The sequence below is a fragment of the Phialemonium atrogriseum genome (genome assembly GCF_030411735.1).
Source record: "Phialemonium atrogriseum strain 8032-3 unplaced genomic scaffold QBC33scaffold_5, whole genome shotgun sequence".
NCBI lineage: Eukaryota > Fungi > Ascomycota > Sordariomycetes > Cephalothecales > Cephalothecaceae > Phialemonium > Phialemonium atrogriseum.
In genome coordinates this window covers 51227-69575 of record NW_026848142.1, presented here as the reverse complement: position 1 = coordinate 69575, position 18349 = coordinate 51227, and the positions used below count along the sequence as shown (strand labels likewise).

At 56.5% G+C, this 18349-nt stretch overlaps 6 protein-coding genes across 6 annotated transcripts; 4 read left to right on the top strand and 2 right to left on the bottom strand.

The window, feature by feature from the left end:
- Positions 1–1264: 1264 nt before the first annotated feature.
- Positions 1265–3966, top strand: QBC33DRAFT_298506 (forkhead protein sep1). The gene has a single exon (XM_060423391.1). It carries the CDS (start codon positions 1468–1470, stop codon positions 3757–3759), a length of 2292 nt encoding a protein of 763 aa, XP_060286024.1. The 5' UTR covers positions 1265–1467; the 3' UTR covers positions 3760–3966.
- A 345-nt stretch (positions 3967–4311) lies between these two features.
- QBC33DRAFT_567179 (DUF1649 domain-containing protein) lies at positions 4312–5935 on the bottom strand. Its single transcript, XM_060430477.1, has 3 exons — positions 5735–5935; positions 5208–5561; positions 4312–4908 (listed from the first exon to the last, which is right to left on the bottom strand). The coding sequence occupies exons 1-3, from the start codon at positions 5808–5810 to the stop codon at positions 4721–4723; spliced, it is 618 nt and encodes a 205-aa protein (XP_060286023.1). The 5' UTR covers positions 5811–5935; the 3' UTR covers positions 4312–4720.
- Positions 5936–6251: 316 nt separating this feature from the next.
- On the top strand, positions 6252–8052 carry QBC33DRAFT_556232 (peroxin-3; the record flags this gene model as incomplete). The annotated part of the gene is made up of 3 exons (XM_060429705.1): positions 6252–6409; positions 6487–6887; positions 6962–8052. 3 exons carry the CDS (start codon positions 6252–6254, stop codon positions 8050–8052), a joined length of 1650 nt encoding a protein of 549 aa, XP_060286022.1.
- Positions 8053–8225: 173 nt separating this feature from the next.
- Positions 8226–9130, bottom strand: QBC33DRAFT_529182 (uncharacterized protein). Its single transcript, XM_060427127.1, has 2 exons — positions 8870–9130; positions 8226–8776 (listed from the first exon to the last, which is right to left on the bottom strand). Exons 1-2 carry the CDS (start codon positions 9045–9047, stop codon positions 8673–8675), a joined length of 282 nt encoding a protein of 93 aa, XP_060286021.1. The 5' UTR covers positions 9048–9130; the 3' UTR covers positions 8226–8672.
- A 588-nt stretch (positions 9131–9718) lies between these two features.
- QBC33DRAFT_298343 (Pkinase-domain-containing protein) lies at positions 9719–12559 on the top strand. Its single transcript, XM_060423390.1, has 7 exons — positions 9719–10253; positions 10341–10422; positions 10525–10674; positions 10763–11153; positions 11221–11633; positions 11683–11820; positions 11883–12559. Exons 1-7 carry the CDS (start codon positions 10078–10080, stop codon positions 12471–12473), a joined length of 1941 nt encoding a protein of 646 aa, XP_060286020.1. The 5' UTR covers positions 9719–10077; the 3' UTR covers positions 12474–12559.
- A 3348-nt stretch (positions 12560–15907) lies between these two features.
- Positions 15908–17879, top strand: QBC33DRAFT_298240 (serine/threonine-protein kinase hal4). The gene is made up of 2 exons (XM_060423389.1): positions 15908–17582; positions 17644–17879. The coding sequence occupies exons 1-2, from the start codon at positions 16185–16187 to the stop codon at positions 17773–17775; spliced, it is 1530 nt and encodes a 509-aa protein (XP_060286019.1). The 5' UTR covers positions 15908–16184; the 3' UTR covers positions 17776–17879.
- Positions 17880–18349: the final 470 nt, after the last annotated feature.

The window sequence follows — 18349 nt, the reverse complement described above, 5'->3', positions numbered from 1 at the left end:
CTCAGACTCGTGACAATGCGACGAATGATTGATGAATGTGCTTTGGGCATCTTGCAATCTGGTTGGGTTGGGTTCCCTTACCTATGTAAGTATAGGTAGTGTAGTTAAGGCGGCCGCCAAACGGGACCCTGCGGTTGGAGGCAGGTCGCGTCTTGGGCATTCGATTGGATTACGCGACTCCCAGGCAAAACAAAGAGAAAGCCCGTTTTATTACTATATTCACCCCCCGATAAGAATTCCTTGCCTCCACTCCCAATCGACCTCTACCAGGTCCCACTCCAGCATCATTCCACCCACCCCGAGCCGGGTATGTAACATTACAGTGACGCGAAATTAACGCGCTAAATACGGGACCCTGTTCCCACCAGTAAATCACGAATTCCACGGACCACCACCTCTCATAACCGCCAGTCATTGCCAAACAGTCGGTTGAGCAGTTGCACGGTTGCACTGGCAAGATAGGGGCGAAGGGATGAAGAGAGTGACCCGAGTATGATCTTAACCATCCATCTTTAGCACTTTTCGCTCTCGACACGAGTTTCGAGGTTAATCACGTCGATCTCCAGTGGCACAATTCATCCGTTGTTAGAACTTGGAAGTTGGAAGCTGGGGCCTGGCCGTCTTTCAGAGGGAGAGCCTTCGACCATCCGTCATCCCTGCGTGCAGCCCTTAGGATTGCACTGCCCCTGTGCGGCACTTCCCCACCGTCCCTGCCAATCGGCTGCCTTGGATGCCAGGAAGGGCAGACACTTGACGACGTCCCAGACCCGAGCTTGCCTTCATCCACTTGGGAGTCTTGGTGCAAAGTGAAGTCCTTCGCCCACCCCTGTCAGCCCAACGTCGACGTGTCAGCGCGTATCCAACCGTTCTCCTTCCTCACCCACCCCGTCTCCACCAGACCTACGGCCTTGGAAGACCTAGTGAATTGTCTAGCTGAACCAATCTATGCTCTGCCGTCTCGCCGCCCACTTTCCAACAAGTACCATCCACTCGTCTTCTGCCCTCAATCTAGACTCCCCCTCTCCCTTCATACTCAAACTTCACTCGATCCCGCCATTCTCGCGTCGACACGGACCGACTAACTCTCACAATCACGATACCTACCTTTCGCTCTCCGAACAGACAAGCTCGCCGCACAGAATAGTTCCAAGTACTGCCTGACACGACGATTCGAAGCTCATCATTGTCGTACGCGCTGCTATTCTTACCTCCCTACCCCACAACTTACTTCAACTGCCAACTCAATCGAGGTAAGTTTGCAGCCTTAAGGCTCCATCTCATGCTCCCCGTCATCCACACACATGCACACCCGCGCACCAAGAAGAATCGGATCCCACATGGCCAGCACCTCGGAGCACATGAGCTTTCCAAGCCATTTTATTAACGTGGCCGAATGCACAGGATTATTCTTCATCTCAAACCCCGTGCTTGACGACAGAATACACGGGTGACTTGAGAGTGGCCGTAATGGCCAAACCACCGCGTTTCGGAGCGACCGAACCGCTTCATGTCTTCCAGGACGACTATTTCAACCACCCGAATCTCATGTCTAGTCACGCTCCATTGCCTGCACCAATGAAACCACAACGAAAACCTCTACAGAGCAGGAATGGCAACGTCATACTGAACCCCCCAAGCAGCTCGTCGGTGAACCAGTCGCCATTCAAATCCAACATGCGAACAGCCGGTCCGCCACTCACCCCTCTGAACCCTTCCCAAAGGAACAAGCTCAATATGGTTCCCATGATACCGCCCACGAACCAGCCACACTCGACGGATTCTTTGCAAAAGAAGCAGCCTCTGATGTCGAGATTCAAGACGGTAGCGCAGAAACCCACACCTGAAGGGGGCGTTCCCCCGAAGGTCAGGGAGAAGGTACACCAACCAATATATCCAGCACCTCCAACATTCAACATATCCCTGGAGACATACTGTCCCAAACCCGCAGGGAAACGCATGTTGCTAGACCCTGCGCCTATAAAGGAGCTACGACCGGCAAAGAAGCCACGATTGGACGACTCATTGCTTCCGCCGCACGACTCGTTTCCCCCGATTATCGACGACGGAGTGAAGCCAGGACACAGCTACGCCCAACTTATTGGCATGGCCATCCTCCGATCCCCTCAACGGCGACTTACACTGGCTCAGATTTACAAGTGGATCTCGGACAACTTCTCGTTCTACAGCGCCCAAGATGCCGGCTGGCAGAACAGCATCCGGCACAATCTCAGTCTGAACAAGCACTTCATCAAGCAGGAGAGGCCGAAGGACGATCCAGGGAAAGGGAACTACTGGGCGATCGAACCGGGGATGGAGCACATGTTTATGAAGGAGAAACCTTCGCGGAAGCCGACCACGACAGCTGAGAATCTCCCCGTCATGTCTACTCGTCTTGAGCCATCTCAACCGCCCCTGCCAATTATCCGAGAACCAATCCAGCCGCCCCAAGTCCACCTGTGCCAGACCTCCTTGCCCCCTCTCCCATCGCCATCATTTCAAGTAGCGCCTCAAGCGTTGGCGCCCGAGCTATCGTCTGACGCCACAATACTGGTGTCTGATGCTGCCGGCCCGGATGATGTCGCCGAGAAGACAGTTGAGAGCGACATGAACAATGACGCAGGCTTGTACTCTCCTCTCCCAGCCACCATGCACTCATCCCCTCCTATTCCAAAGCATATCGACATGCACCCCAGCGGCACGCCGCCTCCCATGCGGAGGATTCATGGCTCCTCTGCCACCAAATCTCGTTCTCACAAACGCAAGTTTGCTTCGATGGACGACAGTGGCTACATCTCATCACTGGAATCTTCAGCCATGCGCCCTCAACATCATGCTGGACTTCCGTCCGAGGCTGACCGGCCGCGTATCAAGCGTGGACGAGCGGAGGAGGAAATTGCCCGCCTCCGTGCTTCATCCTACGATAGCCCTACAAAGGGCCGATCGTGGAACGGCTATGCTCCGCCATCCTCATCGCCGCTTCGGCAGCTCTCATCTAATGACTGCGGTCAAATGCTCCCACCATTGACGCCCGCGATGAAGTTGAAGGCACCCCTGAAACCGCCACCGTCGGTCTCCCCCGGCACAAATCTCCGTCTTCATCGGGAGAATGTGCAGTCCATGATTGACTCACCGTACCGGCGTGTGGCCTCCATGCTTCCCAAAGGCGAGACTGTCCTGCAGCTCACGCCTGGCTTCAATATCGACGAAGTATTCTATGGGATTGAGCGCAAGAGCGACGATCTGTCGGCCGAGGGCGGCGACTTTGATATCTTCCAAGACGGCTCATTCGCCCCAATGTTCGCTCTTTCCCCGATGGCCGCCGCCAATGGGTCTCCGACGAAGCGCGCTGTGAAGAGGCAAAGACTCGATCGTTCTCAGTCAACCAGCGCGCTGAACGTAATGCCCCATTCCGCGTCGTACAACTCGCTCAGCTCTTCTTCCTTCTTGAGGGTTCCCGGCCAACAATCGAGCTCGGAGACGCCTAGCAAGGTCTTTGACGGCTTGCCATCTTCTCCGAGCAAGCTATTCTGTCTGCAATCTCCTAGCAAGATGTCCATGCCTGTTGATACTGAGAATATCGCCCCATGGATATCAATGGACGACCTGTGCTCACCAGAGTTCCTCGAGGACAATGACTTCTCTGGAATTGACATGTTGGCCGGGTTTGAGAAGATTGGATCGAACAATCCCCAACCACCGCGGCATCCCAGACACTCGCAGAAGCCAGGCTTTGGGCGAAGCTATACCACCACCTTCTAATGCGGCAAACCCCCTTTTCTTGGGAGCCCGCTTCTCTGGCTTGCACCCATCTTACCCTACAACCCCATCTCCTAAACGACTCATGACTGTTACGAATGATGAATGAGCATAACACCATTCGGCGAAATATTACCCGCCCACTATACCTATTTCTTCCTCTCCATTACTGTCGGTCAGGCTTGGCTCCCGGGCACAATTCGTCCTGAACCCTATTTGGACGGACTGGTACATTTTGACTAGAGTACCTACTCCAAACCCGAGTGCCCCACGGCTTTTGTCTATACCTTGACCGGTCTTTTTCTGTAACGATAAAAATAACGAAGGATGCCGGGGCACATATTGTGAGCAAGCATGTCTATTGCAGAGGTTTCGGCGTTATTTTCCTTGTGCTCGAACGAGTTGGTTTCCTAGCTTGATGGATGGCTCTTGGCGTTTTACAAACTTGAGGCATTGTTCTTTATCCTCGACTGGTCAGGAATCGGGACTGTTAGTCTGGGCTGGCTGTCGCTGGCTATCATGTCACTGCGATGATTGCTCAACGGGAGCATTTTATCCCAATCGGAGTTGCTGCCATTGGCCTCGCGCCTCGGACGAGGCCGAGCCATTTCGCTCCTTTCGGCATCAATAGGGGTAACATGATGACCACTCAAGTCTTATCAATACATGGAACATGGAACATTGAGCATTGAGCCTGTAACAATTTCCAATAGGATATATGGACCGGTTCGCCAACCCAAGTGACTCGTAGCCACGATCAAACGACCTAGTGCCCGTGGCCCTACATAAGAGGGTATCTTCGAATCAAGCCAACAAGGAGAAAGAAAAGCAATCCAAGATGCCTTGCAATAGGTTACGGTAGTCTTCATGGTCCAAAAAAACGAAGCCCTTCGACGCCTCTATACCACACCCACGCCCTACGCCCTTGCGAAACAGAATCAAAGAGATGACGGCCCAGGCAGCCTCAGTAGACACCCATCCTCGTAGCCCAACCGGATTCTTTCTGGTTGATGTTGATTTGGTAGGGAAACGGATTCGACTCGGTCGTCGTAATGGGTGGGATGTGGTCCTTGTGTGTGTTGACGTACGTCACCACCTTCATGACCGTCGCCAACAGCGTCGACTCCATTGCTTTGCGGACCTTTGCTCGCTCTTGAAGAGAAACAGTCAGTCCCCGTCGGCAAACTCGGGCTAGCCAGCAGAACCGCGCAAACTCTCAGGATGACAATGGCTTTGTGGCCCACATCGCACCACTTGGAACGAGCCGGACCCCCCTCGCTGTATCAGTCTAGACTTGTGTTTTGATATAGCCACACACAGGCACACAGACAGACACACACAGAAACACACACACACAATGGACAGCAAACCGAATGACGGAAGCATGCATATAAACGGCACTACCCCCCCCCCCCCCCCCACCCGCCCCAACGAAAGGACTCGTAACTCACCACTCTCGGTCCTCGGCTCCGCGACAGTGACCTTGACCGTCCAGCGCTCCCAGCAGACCTCCTCGTCGCCACGTATGGCGTACCAGGCGGGCTTCCGCCTCCTCCGCTCAAAGAACTGCACGACGACCTGGCCGCGGCCGCTGCCGCCGCTCCCGCCGCCGCCCGGGTGCTGGTGGTGGTGGTGCGGCTGGTTGCGCTCGGCGTCGAGCTGGCGGACGAGGGCGGCGGTGCGCTGGTCGATCAGCGTCTCCAGCTCGGCGTCGGAGACGTGCGGGAGGGTCAGGTCGAGGACCTCGCGGGTCTCGGGGAGGATCGAGGGGAAGAAGCGGTGGAAGAAGATGGTGTGGAGGATCCCTGGTTGGGGCCGAGGGGGCCGGTTGGTTAGCTGGCGGGTGAGGAAGGAGAGGGAGAATGGACGGGGATCGCCTTTCTTTGGGTTCATCCCTTCCCGAGATGGTATCTTCGGGGCTCAGGGTGAGGACTCGAGGACCCGGGGGGGAGAGGGGGAATTGGTAAACCGGACGAACCTTGGACGACGTCACGGACGGAGTCTGGGTCCGCAAAAGCTTCTAATATGAACTCTGGGGTGTTGCGCTGTTCCATGGCTGTAGGTTTTTCATCTGTCTTTCCCTGGTGCAAGGTGTTTACACATCAATAATATAACATAAGCATAACTGAATGGCATCATGCTTCCTGCTATCAGGAATGCAAAGGCGGCGCAGGAGGGGTCATGGAGGGGCAGCCTGGTCAAAGCGCTCTGCGGCATCATATCGCTCAGTTACACGGGCCCCTGAAAGCCCAGCCACATGTGGTTACGCTCTCCCGCCTATGAGATCACCGGTCGCGTACCGAGGCAAAACTGGTAGGTAGCTAGCCGCAGGTGAAGCTCCTCTCACCCACCCCCATCGACACATGAACAAGTCGCACTTCTCGCCCTTCTATTGCCGTTCTGTTCATTCCAATTAGCTATAACAACCTCCGAGGGACGGGTTTGCTTCGCACACATTCAGGGGCGAACCGGGGAAACCGCCCTGCATCAAAAACATGTTCGCCGCAACCAGGCGATGGGTTCGTCGCAACAGAACCCCCCTGGCCATAGGTCTGGGTGTCGTGGGCGCCGGCTACGTGGTCACGCAGTATGTCCTTAGCAAGATCAACGACGCGCGCGAGCGCATGAGCAGCGATCGCATCGCCAAGGAGAAGTATGCGCCACCATCCCATCCCCCTTCGCCTTGAGACCTGCCTACCTAGCTTTCCGCTGACTTCTACTGTCCAATAGCCTGCGACGCCGCTTCGAGCAGAACCAGGAGGACTGCACCTTCACCGTCCTTGCGCTCCTTCCCACCGCGACGACTAACATCCTGGAGGCGATGAATACGGAGAAGATCACGTACGAGATTCAGCAGATGAAGGGTTCCGCCGCCGCAAGGGCCGCCAAGAGCATCGGCTCGATCAGCCCGCCCAGCATATCCGAGGCGAACGCCACCGACGACGATGGCCGGAGCATGGTCAGCCTACAGAGCGAGAGCGGAGTGCATGCGAGCCAGATCGCGGTGCCGTCCCCGGCTACGGCAGCAGCAGCAGCGGACAACGCCGGGGAAGGTGCAGATACGGGGGAGCAGACGGCGCAGAAGCCGCGCAGGACGAAGAGGCAGCTGTGGGATGACTTGACCATAAGTTGTAAGTCGGGTTACTACTGCGAAGAAATTGTCGATATCAGGGTCCACGAGCTAATTAAGCTTCGTGAATGGCAGCAATCACCAGGGCATACACTCTAATCTACACACTCAGCTTATTGACGATGCTCACCCGGATACAGCTGAACCTCCTCGGCCGGCGCAGCTACCTCTCCAGCGTGGTGTCGCTCGCGACCGGTAGCGCCCAAGCGACGATCAGCCTGGAGAACAACGACGATGACAACGCGGAGCAGGCATACGGGAGCGACTTTGAGGTCAACCGCAAATATCTAACATTCAGCTGGTGGCTGCTGAATCGCGGCTGGGTCGACATCATGCAGCGAGTTGAGGCCGCCGTGCGTGAGGTCTTTGGCGACCTGAGCCCGAGGGACACCCTCACGCTCGAGACCTTCTCCGCCCTCACCAACCAGGTGAGGCGGCTGGTCGAGGGCGGGTCACCAGGCGGTGGCCGCGCAGGGACCCAGTGGCTCCCCTTCCTACTCCCTCCGCCCGACATGGAGGAGCTCGTCCTCCGCGAGTCGGGCGTCATGGATGATGACGACGACAACAACAGCGCGTCGCGGCCGCAGCAACAGCAGCAGCAGCAGCAGCCGACACTCGCCGACGGGTTCACGTCGGCGGCCGCGTCGGCGACGTGCGCCGCCTCGCTGCGCCACCTGCTCGACGAGACAGCCGACCTCGCCGAGTCGCCGTCCTTCGCGCACGTGCACGCCCAGCTCCTCGACGCGGCCTTCTCGCTCCTGCTGCGCGGGAAGCTCGCGCAAGGCGCGTTCGAGGCGTCCGTCCCCGTCACCGCCGGAGACCCCTCCTCTCCGGCGCACGCCAGCACGAGCAGCAAGGCCGTGCTCCTGCCAAAGGTCCTCTCCGTGCTGACGAGGCAGGCGCACGCCATCGGCAACGGCATGCCCAACGAGTACCTGCGGGAGATGGAGGCGGTGCGGGACCTCGAGGGCTTCGCGGCCGTCGTCTACTCGAGCAACTGGGAGAGCGAGATCGCGAGGGACGACGACGTTGGAGCCGGCGCCGGCTCGGGCCTGGGCCGGGCAGCGGCGGCGGCGTCTTCGTCATCGGGTGCGGGCGAGGAGAGCCTTGTTGTCGTTGATCCGACTCAGAACTTTGAGAGTGCCTGGGAACGGGCGGCTGGATAGAGAGGGCTGGGCGGCGTCTAGAGGGTTCTGTTGGGTGGTAGGCATAGATCGGGATTGTGAGGGCCTGCATGATCGACGGAGATGTGTCGTGGCTCCAACATATACATATACAGGTGTATCAGCAGCGCTGGGCAGCAATGTATAATATGCGGGTGAGGGGATATGCGCAATGGTGGGCCAGGACTGTGTACGATTATACCACTTCATTCTAATGCTCTATGAAGTACATGGCTTCCCCCTTGTGCGGATATCAGCTGTCATCTCTTGGGTATCTTCCACCTCGATCCTCGAATATGGTTATGGTTGGTAGGGATATATGTGCACAGCTCAGAGCGCCGTCTTTCTGCAACTGCCCCTCCCCTGGCCCCAGTTGGCATAGCAGTGGCTCAGGGCACCGCTTATTGGTGTTAAAGCTCAAGGATCGGGAGGGCGGCAGCCGTTGGTGCCTTGGCTTCCGGTTGGCATCTATCTCATGCTGGGTCCTCGACGGACAACTCCCGAGTACCGTCGTTCCGTCCAAGCCTCGATATGAAGCCGGATAAGTGAAACCCGTCTCCTCCGCGCCTTGTAGATTGGGGCTCCGGGGATACATTGATCTCCATTCCCCTCCCTTCTGGTTCTCACATCAGCCCGCGGATGAATTGGTCCAGGCCCAGCTCGAACAGCTCGTTGTTAGCGCCCTCCCCATCCTTGTGCTCAGCCGGGGACAGGGGGTTCTTGACAACTGTGATGGTAGAAAAGTCAGCTTTCTGTTCTTCGCCCGCCAGGATACCTCAAACCAAACAACCATCTCCATCCTCTCCCACCGCGCACGTACCGTACTCAACCCACAGGTTGATATAGATCTGATGCAGCACGTTCCGCATGCTCATGGTGCCCGTGTCCGTCAGCATGACCAGGCGCAGGCTGCTGGGCGTCTCGTAGTAGTGTAGCTTGTACTGCCCCGTCCGGTAGCTGATGAAGGCGTCGTCATCCCCGCCCAGCTTGCGCACCATGTTCCGCAGCGAGAACACCGTCCCGAAGATCAGCTTCGCGTCGTCCCCGGCCCGGCCCCCGGCGGCCCGCCGCGGGGCCCCGCTGCGTGTCGGTGCTGGTGCCGGTGCCGGTGCTGGTGCCGATGGGGGTGCGCCTGCGGTCGCGGTCGGCGCGGTGGAAGCCCCGGTGGTCGATGTCGCGGAGATGGGCCGGGCTTTACTGCTCGCGATGGCGTCTTGGGGGAGCCATGTCTTGGAGTAGATGCATTCCGCTGACGGGGGGCCAGGTGCGTTAGCAATCACGATGGGGGTTGCGCTGGATTGCCAAGACATTTCCCGGCTCACTCACTATGTCGGTCGAAGATGTAGAAGGAATAGACCACCATGATGCGATTGGGTTCGCTTCGTCGGGGCGGCGCGCTCAATCCTCGCCCAAGAAGTTCTCGGTGCTCTGGTCAAGGTGCAGGACGTGTGAGTGTGTGTTTGCGCAGTCGAGGCTACATGCTAATACTCCTTATCAAAGAGCGGGAGGCCGATTGGATTAAGTTACTGTACAAATGGTTGGTACAGTACCGTTGCTTGGCTTCTAGGTTGGTTCTAAAGCTGATTGGAGTGCTCAAACTCGCAGGGATCAGGCGGCCCTGTCGGGCTCAACCGTCAGCATTAATCAAAGCAACTGGCCAATAGTAAGCGAGAACTCATCGAATGAGGCTCTGATTGCAATGCTAGCGGGGCAGACTGAGGGGTAGTTGTTCCCTCCACCATGTTGGGTTGGCCCTACGGACGCCCCTGCCCCTGCCTGCCCACCACTCCTACCGTCCTGCGCGGCACCTCAGATATTGGGTGTGAGCTCGCTCGTAGCTGAGGCGAATGTATGTGCGGCTGGTTGCAGGGATAAATAAAAGAGGTTGTCTTTTTCGTGTTCCCTCGTCTACCTAGGCCTTGCTTCTGTCCTCCTTGAACATCTTGGAGCTAGGACAGAGCCCTGCCCGATAGCATTTTTGGCCAACAGTACCTTAAACTATACGCATTCGTGCCCGAGAAGCAAATAATGGATCAGGCAGCGAACCCTCAACCGCCTCTCGGCCGCCTTCCGGCCCTCCAGAGCGACGGGACGCTGTCGAACGCTGAAGAGGGCGCCCCGACGAACCTGCCATCCCCTGGTATCAATATCGAGTTCCATAGTGATTCCAAGGAAGACGTCACGCCGGGCTCAGTCGAGCACTTGTAAGTGCGGTTAGTTTTTGAGCCACATGCGCCCTCGTTTATCAACTCTTCCAGTTTGCCTCTGGGCTAACTTGCAAACTTTGCAAGGTCTGCGCCCGCGGCCCAGCAGCAGTACCAGAGCCCGATTAGGCATCACAAGCGGACGCCTTCTGCCCATCGAATGGTCAAGGTGTGCAACTACCTTATCTTGCCCCAAGAGGGAAAGGGGAGAGACGGTTTGAGGGGAGAGGCTGTTGACAACCGACTAATCTCCCTCCCTCGACTGGACTAGGAAACGCTGAATGCGAGATCCGAGTACACCAGCGACGAGCAAGACGGCCGCTCCCAGCACATAATTAACCAATATGTCATCAAGGAGGAGATTGGCCGCGGGTCGTATGGCGCCGTCCATCTTGCCACAGACCAGTTCGGCAACGAATACGTACGTAACACTTTTGGGAGCGTGGAGTGTGGGGTGTGGGTGGGCAAAGTCAATAAGATTCGGGATTCTGACTCGACCGGGAACATAGGCTGTAAAGGAGTTCTCCAAAGCGCGCCTCAGGAAGAGAGCCCAGTCCAATATCCTCCGCCTGGGCCCACGCGGACGGCCCATGCGCGGGCCCGGGTTGGGTCTTCCGGGCCACATGAGGGCCGGGCTGAACGACCACGAGGCCAACGAAGCCAAAGATGCTCTGTTTCTGATACGCGAGGAGACAGCCATCATGAAGAAGCTGAATCATTCAAACCTCGTGCAGCTGATCGAGGTCTTGGACGATCCCGAAGAGGACTCGTTGTACATGGTCCTGGAGATGTGCAAGAAAGGCGTGGTTATGAAGGTCGGCCTAGACGAACCGGCTGAACCCTACCCGGTCGAGAATTGCCGTTGTTGGTTTCGGGATCTAATCCTCGGCATTGAATACTGTAAGTCTGGTCTCCGCACAATTCAGTTGTATCACCCTTCCTTGAGGCTGAACAAATCACCCACCAGTGCATAGCCAGGGTGTCTTGCATCGTGATATCAAGCCAGACAACCTGCTCCTCACCGAAGACAATGTCCTCAAGGTTGTAGACTTCGGCGTCTCCGAGATGTTCGAGAAGCCCGACGTGATGAGAACGGCCAAGTCGGCCGGATCGCCTGCGTTTCTGCCCCCGGAGCTCTGTGTCGCAAAACACGGCGACGTTAACGGGAGGGCTGCCGACATCTGGTCGATGGGTGTCTCGCTGTATTGCCTCCGCTATGGCAGGATCCCCTTCGAGCGGAGCGGCGTCATGGAGATGTACGAAGCCATCAAGACCGAGACGATTAAGATACCCCCGGACGAGGGCGAGGACTTTGTGGATCTGATGGCCAGGCTCCTGGAAAAGGACCCCGAGAAGCGGATAACAATGGGCGAACTCCGCGTAGGTTTCCAACATCACTGACCATTTTCGCCATGCCTAACGTCAGCAGGAACATCCGTGGGTGACAAAAAAGGGGGAAGACTGCCTGCTAAGCGCCGAAGAGAACTGCACAGAACCCGTCGATCGGCCCAATGCCCTCGAAGTGAACCACGCGTTCACGAGGAAGATGAGCCACCTGTTGTGTGTGGTGAGTGGGAACTGCCCTGGCGTTACGTTACCGTGACTTCTGCCCGCTAACCACTGCCAAAGATGAAAGCAATCGCCAAGTTCAAGGGCCTCGTGGCTCAGAAACGAGCCAGGGAGAGGGCAAGTGGAGGTGGAGATACGAGTCAAGCTGCCGAAGAGGACTCGGCGGCAAGCCATGCCGCTCGGATCATAAAGGAGCGTGAGCAGTTTCTCAGTGCCACTCGGGCTCGCGGGGCTTCTGAGGAAGAGGTTCATGGGCAAGAACCGACAAAAGCCAAGACCATATACTTGGGAATCGGGAATGGTGGTCACGACGGCTTCACATCGGCCGAGAACGCACCGGAAGGGGGCGTGTCTGCTTCTCCCACGGCGGTCGACTTCAGTGTCTATGACCGGGCCTTCGAAGCCGAGGTGGACAGGATCAAGCGATCGACGAGCAAACGCGGTACTCGGCGCGGCACGGGGAGTATGTACCTGACTAAACACGTGGACGACAAGCAGAAGTATGAAACGGACGATAATGTCACCTGGGTCGGGGGCTCACTCGACGATACTCCGGGAACTGCTACTCCGCGAGGAGGGTCCAAGTTTGCGGACCTCGTCGCCAGAACGATTGAGTCGAAGAACACGGAAAACCCCAGCAGTGAAACTTGATGTTGCTCTCTCTCGCTTGCTTCGCCGCGCGGTTGGTCATACGCCCCGCGGAGCTTGAGCTGGGGACAAAACGAGATTGTCTCTTGTGCTTGGTGGCTTCAGAAGCCATGAGCGGGTCTGATAGACAAGGGACGGGATTAGGAGCGAGTTGGGTCTATCCGACCCATATCATTATCGATTTGGCGAGTAGGGCTGCTGGGAAAAGTTCCACTTGGTGAGAAGAGTTGAAAGCAGCAGACCCGACTGTTCTATATAAGGCCGAGAAACAGGCAGACACTCGGCTGCCAGCACAGCCACAATCCTCCCCGCCTGAGCTACTTGACCAAACATGTCGACCAGAGATAACTCGGTCTGGATTGGGGCTATGTACATACAGCATTGGGTAGTATGAGCGAGTTGTCAAATAATAAGCATGCTTCTTCTCCTCCGAACAATTGATCGAAGCCGGAAGACGCGACAACCCCGTCCCTCACGAAAAATAGGGGTCAACCCTTAAACCTCGGAAGCTCTCACCAGTTCAGCAACCACACCGCCTGTGCCGACGTCATCGTGTCACCCGAAAGTTAAACAGAAGTCGATCTGTAACTAACGCGAAATGAAACAAAAACGATACGTCGAGCCACGAAGAATTGCCGGCCCGTTCTCCTATGCCCAAAAGGGTTGATGCAACACGAGAACATGAGGTCGAGAGGTTATCTCGATAGCGGTCAAATATGTATATTTGGTTCCGGGATGCAGCGCTTGCCCTCCCTTGATATTACACGTAGATAGATAAATGGGTAAGCTGCAGGTCACAGCCAAGTTGGCCGACATTGATTCAAACCCGGCAGGAAACAGGACCGGGAGCTACACCGGCCTCGAGCTACTAGCCACTCGGCTTTCCATCTCCAGACACGAGGCGCGGGAACCAGGAACCCCTGGAGCTCAAGGGAGCTCAAGGGAGCTTTGGATCAACAAGGCGGGAGCAAGGAATCGCAGGGCCGAATGCAGATATCTCACATCTCATGCACATACTGGCGGCGTGGTCGGCTACTCGAGATAGGCAACTCATGCGAGGCATCTTCGATGCGCCTCGACGTGTCACCGTCGAGGCGGTCTGCCACATCCCGTCTGCCCGGGTGTGGACGCTGTACGCAGTATGTTGTCTGTGTTGTACACTTATGTGCGTCCAAGGGGTGGCCCGCAGGTTTGTACATACATACACACATGTGGGAGCGAACTACATCCGTACTCCCAGAGTATCTACAGTCCCACACCGCTAACCCCCTGGACAACCCTCACCTTGAGCCTCCCGGGATATCACGGTGCCGGACTTGGCCTGAGTCCGGGAAAGGGGGGTAGAGGGTGCGGGGTAGATGTACTCAGCACTGAGTAACCCAATATCGGCAACCCGGTTCGGATTGGCCAAGAGGTTGAGAGTGAGCCCTACCATAAATCATCTTGCCTGCCAAGTCGGCAGGCGTTCGTTAAGCCGGAGTGAAAAGTCTTGGAGCCCGGGTACGGGATGGAAAAGTTGAGAGATGGGAGCTCCCCAATTGGTCGCGGAGAGCTCTGAGCTGTCATCCGGTGGATGTCTGGGTGTGGCCGATTGCCAGGGGGAGCTTTCAAAGCAGATATGCGTACCTAGGTACCAACTTTATTAGTGTGAACGTAGCTGCTATGCAGAGCCAAATCATCCGGTCTCACGAGCATGGAAGCTAGAGCAAACTCCCCTTGATCGGCCCAATAGCCACGAGGCCGAGGCTGTGCGAGCATCCATCGGCAGCGTAGGTGCGGAGACGGAAGCGAGAAAAGCAGTCGCAAACGGTGCTAGAAGGACATGGCGATAGGTGCGGAGACGGGAAACGACAAGAGAACGGCGATTGCTGAAAATGCCTCATACAATGTTTCTGTAACACGTCCATCCAACCAGACTGGTGGGTATGGGTAAGTGCATGGCATGGATGTCGACATCCAGCATCGTTGAATGCACACGCACGTATCTGTCAATTTGTCAATCCTGCCTCAAGCCGGCAACGAGGCAGGCCAAGAAGGGGTGATGGAGCTGGCTGACAACGTAACAAACAGCCAAGACCCGACCTCGAATTCGCCAATCATCGAAAAGCATCTGTGCGACACAAAGATCAGCCATCAAGGGATTGCATGGAGCTAATTTACGTACTGTCAGTAAATTTTTGTCTAATTTTCCCCCAATTTTCACTAATCATGCTTTTTCCCGCCTTTCACCTTCTCCCTTTGAAAGAGCCGTCAGCCGCTCTGACCTACCGACTGCGTAGAGTTGCGACTAAACCGGAAAGGGCTTAGGTAATCGTTGAGGCAGCCAACGGCGAACCGAAGAGGAGGGGCAAACGTGGAATTATCGAAGGAGGGTCACCCACTTGCTGCCCCGAGAAGGTAACTGCGTAGGGAGGTAACGACGCAAACAGTTTTGAGTCAAAGAGACAAGGTGTGAAGACGAGGATTACCAAAGAACCGAAAGTACCTTATCTACCTAACCTACCTACCTAACCTAACCTAGGTAGGTAGTAGAAGCTCCTCGCTGCTGCTCGTATGAATTATTAAGCTTCCCTGCCTGCCCTCTGCCCTCTGCCCTAAACCCTGGCTGGCTGCTCTATCGGTATAGTACGTAGTAGACGCCAACAAGAATCCTTAAATACCCGACGCAAGGGCCAGCGCCATGTTCCTTAGTCCAAACTGGTTCTTTCCTGCCTCGCCCGTTCTACACGGCATTGCATGCAACACGACTCAGTATTCCAGTTGGCCCCTTTCTGTTGGCCTGCCCCAACCTGCCAACCACCAGCAGCCGGTGTTGTCGTCGGGGCTTGGCCTAAGACACTTACACCCAGAGGGCCCAGGCCAAGGCACGCCCAAGGCCCCGAGGTCTTCCCGCTTTCCAATACAGCGACCCAACCGGCGAGAATAGCGCCCCATTACTGCTTTATTTCAGGCTTGTCGCCCCTCTTACAGGCGCCATACTGGGAGGACTTCCAGGACTGGTGGCACTACCGTTGCGGTATTGCGTTCTGCCGGCCAGGCCAAGCTCGTCTCAGACCTTCGCCATCCGTTCCTACAATAGCCGCACCGCCACCCACAGGCCTGAGATCATCCCGACTGGTGCTTCTTCAACAAACAACTGGATCCTCGACCACCAGCTAAGAAACTTGGAAGCAAGCTAGACGAAAATTCACCTTTTCTTACCTAACCCGGCCATTCACCATGACTGCTCTCCACTCATCAGCCGGACAGCTTTCGCTCACCAGGTTTCTCCGCTTATACTACTAGCACCTACTAATAGTAAATCCTCTCTATCCTCTCGCACAAAACCCCCTCCCCACGCATCGATCTCCCCTGCCATTCCTTCCTCCACCCGTATCTGTCCCATCGACCCCCTTAAGGTCCGCCAACTTCCTTTCTGGAACTGCGCTCCTGGCGCAGAGTTGGTGCACCGATATAATCGAGGGTGCATTGCCCCCTCACGTCTCGCTGTTTTGAACGCCCCCACGAATCATCGGGCGCTGCCCTTTCACTGAAGGCGCGCTCCCCGCCACAATACACACCTGCCTGCATAAGCGCTGAATCACCACCCCCAGGCTTCGCTCGCCAGGCCCCCAGGGATAGACAGAAGCACCCAAAATTCCCGCCGTCTCCCTCGTCAAATTCGCAATCATCAACTCCATTTCCCCCGCGTGTCCGGAGTCACCATTTCCTACCATGGCGAGCAGTTCCGACGTCAAGTCGGTCTCGTCGCGGAGCACGTCGCAGCCGTCGTCTATCAGATCGCTTGAGCCACCTACGCCACAAACCAAGCTCGCCGCCGTCCAGGATGGACAACCCGTGCAACCCGCCGAACTTCTGCCGAGACCAGCTGCCGAGCGAGCTTCGGTCAAGGAACGCTTAACTCGCATGTTCAGTACCAAAGACGCGTCCTCACGCACCGCTTCCGAGACAGGTGCCCTTACCTCCCATGTCAAGAAGCCTCTTCCCGACTCTAGGACCGTCACTCCGGTCCAGAGCCAGACTGTCCCGCCGCCCAAGCCCGGCGTCCCTCAGCGCAAAGCCTCCTCCTCCGAAAAGGGCGCAGAGAAACCCCCTTCCGTCGGTGGTAAACCCAAGACCAACGGAAAGGATGTCCTCATGCAGCGCTTCGTGGTCAGCTCTGACATGCAGGGCGGTCACGAGCACCACCTGAAGTCGAGCCATCGCCAGGAGAAGCTGACCGATCTGTTCAAGGCCCTTCTGGGCAAGAAGACGGAACAGGTGGCAGACCATGACCTGTCACTCGTCTCGAGCTGGGTCGACACCCTCAAGCAGGAGAAGGAAGGCCTTGTCACCACGGACAAGAAAAGTGGCGCGAACACATCGGCAACCCTGGTGCAGAAGTATGGTAAATGCCAAGAGATCGTCGGACGGGGTGCCTTCGGAATTGTGAGGATATCTCACAAGAAGATGGAGAATGGCGTGGGCGAGAAACTCTACGCCGTCAAGGAGTTCCGCCGACGACCCGAGGAGACGGAGAAGAAGTACAGCAAGCGCCTGACTGCCGAGTTCTGCATCTCCTCGTCGTTGAGGCACCCAAACGTCATCCATACCCTGGACCTGCTCAAGGACTCGAAGGGCGATTACTGCGAGGTCATGGAGTTTTGCGCTGGCGGCGATCTGTACACCCTCGTCCTCGCCGCTGGAAAGCTGGAAGTCCAGGAGGCGGACTGCCTCTTCAAGCAGATGATGCGCGGCGTCGAGTACATGCACGAGATGGGTGTCGCCCACCGCGACTTGAAGCCTGAGAACCTGCTCCTGACGACTCACGGTGGCCTCAAAATCACCGATTTCGGTAACGGCGAGTGCTTCCGAATGGCGTGGGAGAACGATGCCCACATGGTGTCGGGCCTGTGCGGCTCTGCGCCCTACATTGCTCCTGAGGAGTACGTCGACAAGGAGTTCGATGCCCGTGCCGTCGATGTCTGGGCATGTGGCGTCATATATATGGCCATGAGGACGGGCCGGCACCTCTGGCGCCTAGCCAAGAAAGAAGAGGATGAGTTCTATGCCCGTTACCTGGAGGGGAGACGGGATGAGGAGGGATACGGTCCGATCGAGTCCTTGCACAGGGTAAGTCTTTTTTGAAATGCCTCCCGTTTCTGGTGATCTCGGAGCTGACTGGAGACTCTAGGCTCGATGCAGAAACGTCATCTACTCGATTCTCGACCCGAACCCGTCAAGGCGCATCACTGCCTCACAAGTCCTGAAGTCTGAATGGGGTCGTGAGATAAAACTTTGCAAGGCGGGCGAGGAGGGGCTTTAACCCATGCTCCGCCAGGTGTAATGTGGTGGTCACTCTTCGCACCACCACCATACCTGGCGGAACTTCAGCCGACGGGACTCTTGGCATCTAGTCCACCCCCCCTCCACCCTGCTATCCCTTTCTTGGGTAGCCATGGGATCGCGGGAGAAGCACCTTTCTCCATCTAATCCGCCTCTATTTCGATAAAGCAAAGGCATCTTACGAATAATGTGCCCCATCCTGACCAGCATAGGAGTCCGGAGTTGCATTCCTTTTCATTTTGTTCAAAAATTTCCTTACGTACATAAGCCTCGACCATCGTCTTTCAACCCTTCAACCCGGCTAAAAAGAGTCACGACAACACGTCTTCTATCCGCATTTTCAATGGTGTCAGTCAATCTCGACTCGTCGGGCGGAAGGCGAGGCTTCGGGTGGCCTCTCTGTGAGGGCGATAAACAATGTGGGCATAGGGCTACATGCCTTCAAGGAGAGAGGAGAAAAAAGGAGAAAAAGGCAAAGGAGGCTGGGCAGAAACTTGCCTTCCAGCTGTGGGTCAGTGCTGTTGCCAAGGCCTCCCTTTTGTACATTGTGTCCT